Source organism: Salminus brasiliensis, chromosome 17 (genome assembly GCF_030463535.1).
Source record: "Salminus brasiliensis chromosome 17, fSalBra1.hap2, whole genome shotgun sequence".
In the NCBI taxonomy this organism is placed as follows: domain Eukaryota; kingdom Metazoa; phylum Chordata; class Actinopteri; order Characiformes; family Bryconidae; genus Salminus; species Salminus brasiliensis.
Window position 1 is genome coordinate 25,012,048 of NC_132894.1, and position 8,998 is coordinate 25,021,045.

The 8,998-nt window shown below is 39.1% G+C and overlaps 1 protein-coding gene across 2 annotated transcripts; it reads left to right on the top strand.

The window, feature by feature from the left end:
• The first annotated feature begins 201 nt into the window (after positions 1–201).
• Positions 202–8,726, top strand: LOC140538147 (receptor-interacting serine/threonine-protein kinase 2). 2 transcript variants are annotated; one of them, XM_072660589.1, is made up of 11 exons: positions 202–470; positions 742–898; positions 1,765–1,914; positions 1,996–2,138; positions 2,267–2,316; positions 2,925–3,086; positions 3,167–3,252; positions 3,379–3,447; positions 4,848–5,025; positions 5,125–5,313; positions 7,639–8,726. In XM_072660589.1, exons 1-11 carry the CDS (start codon positions 316–318, stop codon positions 7,959–7,961), a joined length of 1,662 nt encoding a protein of 553 aa, XP_072516690.1. In that variant the 5' UTR covers positions 202–315; the 3' UTR covers positions 7,962–8,726. The 2 variants fall into 2 exon arrangements, with proteins under 2 accessions (XP_072516690.1, XP_072516691.1); XM_072660590.1 differs by having other exon boundaries at positions 7,642–8,726.
• The last annotated feature ends 272 nt before the right edge of the window (positions 8,727–8,998 follow it).

Here is an 8,998-nt window from a genome sequence, read left to right on the forward strand (position 1 = left end):
TTTATATTTATACCATTTCATGCTAAAGAACTCGAGGTTTTAGTTTCGTTATTGCTGTTCTTTACGCTGACTTCTCCCCTGAGCGCAGACGGAGAGTTACAAGACAGTGAAAGGTGGCTGGGTTGAAGAAGGGGATTTCTACAAGGTCACCAGCCAATCAGATTAGACATAAACACATGATGTCATACAACACGCGCGCGAACACTCTCCATTTCCACGCTCTGAGAGAGACCGGGCAGCAGCCTCTCCTCCTCTCTCTAGACGTATAAATGTAATTATAATTATTTTTTAAATTAAGCTTACGGACCTCAAACGATGACCCAGGCTTCTGTTCTGAAGGTGTTTCGCGAAGAAGACTTGAGAGACGTGGCTTTGGTCAGAACGAGCGTCGACGCCTGTTTGCGAGGCTGCCTTAAAGGAACAGCACGGCGAGTGGCGGTGAAGCTGCTCAACTGCTCCACTGCTGAAAGGTTAGTAGGTGTTTAGCGTTTTTGTTTAATAAACATTAATATACATAAAAAGATTCCCATGTATGACTAAATTATTTCTTTAAAAAAATAGAATAGAATTATAATACTTGTGTGATTGTGTGATTATCCCTGGATGTGCTCTATATGTACTCATGCAAAAAAGTCCCATCATAGTAAACAGAAACTAGAATAGGCAACACTTTTATTCTTTTTCATTCTTTGTGTGTGTGTGTGTGTGTGTGTGTGTGTGTGTGTGTTACTGCTTTTGTAGCAGTGCCCAGCTTGCCCAGGTGGAAGATGCACTCACACTAGGCAGAGTATGTTCTGAGCGAATACTGCTTCCCCTGGGTTTGTACAAGGCTGGCTATCTGCAGGGGTTAGTATGGGACTGGATGGCAGAGGGATCTCTGCATTCACTACTGCATGAGGTGAGCTATCATTCCATTTCTGCCATCAGGTCATTCAGCTGGTTTTTAATTATGTTGTAACTAAACGCGTACAGTGCTAGCTCAATCCTAAATATATGTGTATTATGATGATTGTATAGCAATAAAAATATAATGCAGTCAACACCAAGATGAGACTTCATACAGGGATCACTGCATCTAGGAAAGTGTGTTTTTGAGAACTGCATGAAAAAAAAGCAAACAGTAATGTAAATCTAAGAAATGTAGGGCGGTAGATCAAGTATTTATCAGGGTGTCCAGGCTTATACGGTTTTAGATTTGAAATCACATGGCGAATGATGGGTCAGTTTCCCAGGCCCAGAATAAGCCAAAAGAGTCTTCTATAATGGTTATCATAAACATGGTCACTCCTGTTAAGTGAGTCTTGGAGAGCGATTTGCGTGAAAAGAACCTGCAGTTTTTTAAACAGCAGTGGAAGCAAAAATATTCATCTTCAGTGTCAGTATGGAAATTCCCTGCATATAGCATCCACCTACTCGATGCTCTACCAGTGGTATATGTGGTTAAGAGTCAGGGAGAGTTGAAGGTTGCATTCATTTACATGAGAAAGTCTGCTGCACTTGTTGGTTGGATTGTATTGTATGTCTTTCTGAGAAGCTGGTGTTCTTATAGCCTTGTTAAATTTCATTTACTTCCTGTATTTCCTGCTTGTCTTTTAAGATTGTCCATGTACAGCTTGTCACCACACCTGCTGATGTCTCCGTTTGTGCTTGAATATAATCTTCTCACATGCTTGAGATGTTTTGAGGTTGTCAGGGGCTTGCGAAATCAGAAATAATCGGTACTGTGGTTAGATATTAATGTTTTAATTTGTTTACTTTCGTCAGACTTACCTTTATCCAGACCTGCCCGTAGCCCTTCGGCTCCAAATTCTACTTGATGTGACAGAAGGTCTGAAGCACTTGCATGCCATTCCTCTAGCCCATGGAGCCCTGAAGGCCACCAACGTTCTACTTGACCAGCAGTACCGGGCTAAGGTACAAACAATAAGTGCATCCCCATATGCTTGATTATCTTCATGATATACAAAACAATGTAAATTTGTTCTTTTTTTGAAGTTGTGTGACTGGGGACAGCAGATGGTCTTGGATTTAAGGGCACCCGTGTCTAGTGGTGGTAGACCATGTTTTAGAGACTTGGCTTATATGTCACCTGAAGTTATAGAAGGTGGTGTGCCATCGGTAAAAGCAGACATATACAGGTGAGTTTGTGAATCCTGTTTCTCTCTGCTAGTCTTGAAACACACATTCACATGCTGTGATTCTGAATGTCGATGAGTGCCTTTTGTGGCTGCCGATTAGCTCACCTTGAAACTTGTCTCACTTCTAGTTTTGGTGTTCTGATTTGGGAGGCACTAAACCGAAGGCGGCCGTGTGAAGGTAGGTATTGTTATCACCTCTGCCGCTTTTTCATATGCATGTGAGTAATCTCTTTGTTTTCCTCCTCCCACCAGCCAGTTAGCAAGAGTAGTGTGATTAACGGCATACAGGAAACAAGGTCTATTTTTGGTTTTGTCTCTTTTTTTTATCCCTTTATATTTACGTTGTTCCTAATTTGTAAAGAATGTATTACATGCTGTTGCTTGCTTTCTCTTCTGTTTTCACCCTTGTGGCATATCAGTTGGCTAATAACCTTATGTAACACATTAACGTATCATCACTGTAAAAATTTCATATCTACAAAATGGCAACTCTTACAGGAAAAAGGAAAATACCTTCTTAACTTTCAATGGAAGTCAATGTAAAAAAGGATTTTATTCCAAATGATTTTACAGCATTTCTATTGGTCCAGTCATCATGACATTTTTACATAATGTAAATGACATCTGTCAGATTCAGATTATGTCAAAGTAAAATTGTGAAAACATGTTTTTTGTTTGAGTGTGTGTGACTTTACCTTTACATACAGCCTGTAGGTGCAATAGAACAAAAATAATAGATGTGCGTATGACACACAAAAATAACTATTCCTATATTTGTTGTTTCAGGTATGGATCATTTGCAGACCCTCTTACTATCTACTCCAGAGAGCACAGAGCCTGGTGTGGGGATTAAACTGTTGCCCTCTGAAACTCCCCAGCGCCACGCCCTTAATCAGCTTGTAATAAGATGCTGGTCTAGTGAGCCAAACCAGCGCCCACTGGCTGAAGGTTAGTGTGAGTTGCCTTTTGAAAACTAAACATCACAATTGTACAATTCCATCCCATAATCCCATCTAATCCTAAAACAGAGTGTGTAGTGGAACTCAGAAAGGCCTTGGCAACATTCGACTTGGATGCTTCTACTAATGCTGCCCACAAGCTAAAAGCATGCAAGGTAATCCTCAGTTGTCTTTTGTGATAAATTGATAACCTACAACCCTAACATCACTTTGAGCACAACACCATGATTGTTTGTTTGTAAATCCACCTAAATTTTGGTGTGTTTTTCTTAAACCACCAGGAGAGGGCACTGCACAGCTGTAAAAGCGCCTCAGCATGGGAGCTGCCCATTGAACTGAACAACCTAGAGGTAAGATACCTGCCCCATCTTGTTTGAACAATGTTTTCAGATTTTCCCCTCCATGACTGGTTTGAACTTGTTTTTAGCCAGCTGATCTACAAGTAGAGATAGAAGGGCAGTAGTTGAGCAAAGGTAAAAACAGCATATTTCTGTGTAGTTGAAGTCTGGCATTGTACGTCTGAAGGTATGTCTTGTGGCATTGTACGTCTGAAAACTCCTGTGCACATTATAAAATATGTAGCCCTGTTTTAACTCCACAGCATTGTTACTGCTAACTCATTGTCTGCTACTTATCCTTTACGTTGATGATAGATGATGATATATATGATGAATTATAAGAGAACGCTATTATTAGCATTTCCATACAAGTGCACCTACTGTTAGATTCGTTTTCCATGAAATTACACAAAGATAAATATTCAAAGATTAATATATTCTATTCAAAAGTCAAAGTCAACTTTGTCACTCCTTTACAACAGCGTGTTTAATGAGGATCAAAATATACTGTGATCCAGAAGGACAATATGCTAAATGTAACATGAAACAGCAGATAATAAAACATTAAATGCAATAAATACAGTACAAACATACTACTAAACTCTGTACAATGACGGGAAGGTGGTGGGTTTCTGTAGTACTATGTAATTTTATCAGTGTGTCCTGTTTATAAGAAAATGCACCCTGGAATACTGTCAGAAGCCTAAACAATGTACAGATTTAAAGTGTGCATATGTATAAGTTAATTTAGCCTAACAGTTCAAATGTAAAGTGTCTAGGAATGGAAACTGAGCCCTGAATGGTTAGCAGCCTACATTCAGCTAGGAACGGTGTAAACAGTTCATGTGAATAAATTCACATTTAAAGTTCACAAAGATTATTAAGACAGCCACACCCCCCCCCTACACACACACACACACACCATACTAACCTTTAGGTCAGCTTTACACAGCGTTTGCATTGTTTCAGTCAACTTAATGAATAGCCTCCTGGGATGATTTTGGGGCAGTTTCTTTCTTTTTCATTAAATGTGTTTTTAAAATTATATCATGGATTGGCACCACATTCACTATTATTATTATTCAGGCATAAGCCTGTTCAAAATTTATTGGTTAGTTGTTATTAAACCTATGACTAATGCTATTTATATGTTATGTGTATTGAATCCTTTTTAAGTAAACAATACAATTTCAAGTGAACTTGGTATGTGTTTATACATAGTGGTTTTTGACAGTGTACAATTAGTACAAGTGCTTTAACAGGTACTGTTTCTCAAATAGATTTTCTTCAACTTTTAAAAAGCTAATATTAATATTTGCTCTTCTACTCATCTTCTGTGTGTTCATTCAAATAATTTAAACAAATTTAAACCAATCACTTCTTAATTCAAATAGTTGTAAATGATTCTCCAGGGCTACAGTGGCAGCATGGGGCCACAGAAGAACCTGACCTCTAAAACAATTCCAATGAATGTGCCTTGTTTGAATAAACCTGCCTCACGGACCCCTAAGTCAGATGGGACAAGTCCAAAAGGAAGTCCTCCTTTCCACACTCCAGCAAGGGCTTCCCCTCCGACTGCATGCTGCAGGGGTGAGTGGTCAGACCTGTATACAACATTCCTCTTCTTTTTTGTTTGTTTACTTTGTTTGTGGTCAGTCAACATTTTCTTTGTGGATATTTTATTTTTAGATAATGCAGGTAATTCCAATTTGTCAAAGGGAACCCCCAGCATCCCTTGCCATAGCCCTGGTCTTAGAAGGTGTGTTGTAGGCTGTGGTGTAACCCAAACGCGGACCCCGGCACCACCAAACACACCATGTGGCTCCCCAACAACCGTGATGCAGGCTCCCCTGCAACATCCCTGTCTTGCAAACCAGGGTAAGAGTGAAGCTCTGAGACTACAGGTGGCATATTCACCTTTTTCATGTATCTTTTTTTCCTCACATGCAAATTGGGGCCCATTTATTTGCATTTTGAACATATCTGCTGAGTAAAGCTAAAGCCAATGTACCCTTAACAAACATCGCAACAAGTTCCCGTGTGAGTTGTGCTCTCGCATGTGCACAGTAAGCAGTTCTGCAAGGCTGTTTGCTGGCTTCCTGAACGACAGACCCACCGATGCCTTATCTGTGTCCAGCGCGTTTCCTCCCATGAGGGCTGCTGTTTTTCTCAGGATTAGTCTTAGTTTTTGGCCTTTTAAAAGGATTGTGTTGCATGTATTATTTGTGTTGTTCTGTAGCTTTATTAATCACAGCGTTGACATTTAGCTTTAGTTAGTTGAAGCTAAATGTTGGCCGCAGTAGCAGTGAGTGAAATTGATTGTTTGAATGATAGGGTTAAAGGAACATTCTTGTTGTTAAACAGTTGTGTTTTGTATGCAGTTTAAGATTAGAAATAAGATCAGAAGTTCGCCTAATTTAAACACTCATCTACTTTTGAGGTTCAGTTTAAACTTGATGTTAAGTATTTTGCTGCTAACAAAAACAAATGTACACACCTACATACTGCAATTTATATATAGAAGTAGGTAAACAAGAGAGACCACATTCTCATGAAATCTGCTGTGTTATAGGTCAATTCTAAAACCCAAATACAAGCAGTTTTAGTGTCACAAGTAATAACATCAAGCGTTATACATATTCGATATAGAGGTGCATTTAATTGCCTAATGCCCTTTTTCTATTATCTGTCTCTGATATCTGTAGACTAATCAGCTGTTGCTATAAATATTTTGACAAAATATCTTAATAATAAAGAATGTAATAATAAAAAATCATCCCGCAACACCCCAGAATGACACCTGCCCTCGACCTTGCCAGTGTTTATTAATCATTTTACAGTGCTGTGTAAACAAAGGTGATTGCATACATATTCACAACCTTTAATGTGACTTACCTAATTCAACAAAGGTCCAGGCAATTGGTGCTAGTAGTCTTACAATTAGTGAAATCGAAATCACTTGAGTGCAGTGAATGTGTCTCAAGTGACTGTAGTATAAAGACACCTGTCTGGGAGGTCCAGTCACTGGTAAATCAGTATTCCTGGCTACAAGTACACCATGAAGACAAAAGAACATGCCATGCAACTTAGAGAAAATGTTATTAAATAGAATATCTATGGAGCTTGCTTTTTGATTATTTGTTGCAGTTGCAGAATGAAGCCTCTTTCGATAAAACAAAAGTACATGCTCTTTTTGTTGTTAGCATGTGCATTAGCAGTAGGTGCTATGTGCGAGTAAATGGCAGAGCACTGACACTATGTCAGGGTTTTCTCAGATTTTAAGTCCCTAAAACAGGGCAGATTTTAAAATAAGCCTTCAACATTTTTAATAAAAAAAAATATAATTTGTTTAAATAAAAAAAATGTTTAAAATGTTAATTTCCCATTTGCTTCATTTGAATTAATTCATGAATCAGGGTTCACAATCTGATTTTCTGGCATAATAATTACAATCAAATTAGAATGAAGAAACATTATGACTGTATTTGGTAAGCTTCCACGCCATGTCAGAGGCTTTGGTTAGATTCCCAGTCTGGGTAACTTTGCTGCTCTAAACCAGTCCTTGGGCAAGACTTGTAACACTACACTGGCCCATTTCTGTACCAGAAAGTTACCGTAGTACCATAAATGTAAATATTTAGTTGTGGCACATCTACTAATAAGACTACAAAGGGGGGTGGGAAAATAGGCATGGTATGGTTGTGCTGAGATGGTGGTGTATTTGTGCTGCTTGTTTGCAGACTTTTGGTGTTTGAACAATTCAGTTGCATTAGACATTTATACATTTTGATATCCCTTTGTGTCTTTGCAATGTTACACACCTAACACATGTGAATTACGGAGCAGCAATATTCAATAGTTTCAGCGCTTCCAATGCTTTTCTGCTGAAAAAATGAAAAAGTATTTGTATTTTGTATTTGTACCATGTGTATCTTAAAATACACAATGTGGACAAAAGTGTTTGGACACCTGCTCATTTATTGTTTCTTCTGAAATCAAGGTATAAAAAAAGTTTATCCTGCTTTTGTTGGAGTTACTGTCTCAACTGTCCAGAGAGGGTTTCCTAATAGATATTGAAGCACTGCTGTGAGGATTTTGATTACATTCAGCGACAAGAGCAACAGTGAGGTTAGGATGTTGAATGATCTAAAAATGTCTTGCTTTTCTAAACGTTAACCTAAAACCTCTCTTTCCTGTCTCCAGCAGCATGCCACTCTTCTGCTAGCTGGAGCTGCTGCCGGCTCCTGCAGGAGAGGCGAGAGGCCATCGTCCACTGTATGACTGAGGGGCGTCTCAACTACCTGCTGGATGTGCTCCGGGCCAGGCAGGCCGTGACGCGGGAGGCCTACGAGCTGATCACCGCTGCCCTCACCCTGACCGCCCGCACACGCTGCCTGCTTGACATCTGTGCCTGCCTGGGCGAAAACGTTGCCGTCCTGGTGGCCAGCACCCTGGGCCTGGTGTCAACAGAGGCCACACATGGCCATACCCGTTCTCAGATGGCTTCTAAGGGGCAGGCTGGCTGAGAGATGTTATGCTAGACCACTCCTTAAGTGAACATTCGTTGTTATGTAAAACATGAGATGGTAAGTGACTGTATGCTTGAAGGTAAGACACAGGCATGCAGGTTTAGGCTTGATCAAACAAGCTGATTGTATCAGATTTCATCAAACCAATACACAAGATGTAAAGGGTGCTTAATCACAAGAAAGATCTTGTAGAGGTGTGAAAACTTTATTAATGTTTCCCATCTTTCCCCACCCTCCAGGTGGCTTGAAGGAAAAGGTGGAAAACCTTTTGAGTAAAATTGCATTTTAATTTCATTCATTAGACATGAATTAATCACTAACCATGGTTTTTTGTAACATTTGCATTTACTGTCTCAAACATGTTTATTAATTACATTAGTAAATTGCAATTTAAGGTGTTATGAGTTAAGAAACATTTGGTAGTAGAAATCTTAACAACACTTTTACTTTTAATACCTTAAAAGTGTGCTTATATACTTTTTAAACATGTGGTTTGAAAGGTGGCAAGTTGTGCATGTTGTACAGCAAAAACAAAAATGTCTCTATAATAGAAGCAGACTTTATCCTGCTCAGAAGTAGCTCAGATGGTGTGTATCTTGTAACAAGAACATTTATTAGTTTTTTCTTTATAGTACGGCATATTGATGTCCTGTGTGTGTGTATTGATCAGGATTAGATTTGAACGAGTACTAAATGCAGTGCATGATTGACCTTTTGTGGGATTGTAAATGGTTTTAAATAATAAACCGGTTGCAAAACCTGGTTCAGAGTTTAATGTGTGTATTTGTGTCTTGTGCTCTTATCGTGCCACTCTGCTCCTCGCAGATGCTGTCTAATTACAAGGCTTCTCTTCACTCACTCACTTCATTTCATAGGAAAGTATGGACACCCCTCTTCCAGGGGGCTTTCAGGTGGACGTGTTAAAATTGCCACTCAAGTGCCACAAAAAGAGTTTAGGGTTCAATTTTGTTTAGGGTTTAACTGAATAAAATCAGTTACATTTAACTTAATGCTTAGTTGTGTTACATTGATAA

Excerpts from the sequence above, each read along its gene's own strand:
- LOC140538147 (XM_072660589.1), top strand. The coding sequence starts at position 316 with ATGACCCAGGCTTCTGTTCTGAAGGTGTTTCGCGAAGAAGACTTGAGA. Across the intron at positions 471-741 it reads AACTGCTCCACTGCTGAAAG|CAGTGCCCAGCTTGCCCAGG; the intron begins GTTAGTAGGTGT and ends CTGCTTTTGTAG. Across the intron at positions 2,317-2,924 it reads CCGAAGGCGGCCGTGTGAAG|GTATGGATCATTTGCAGACC; the intron begins GTAGGTATTGTT and ends TTGTTGTTTCAG.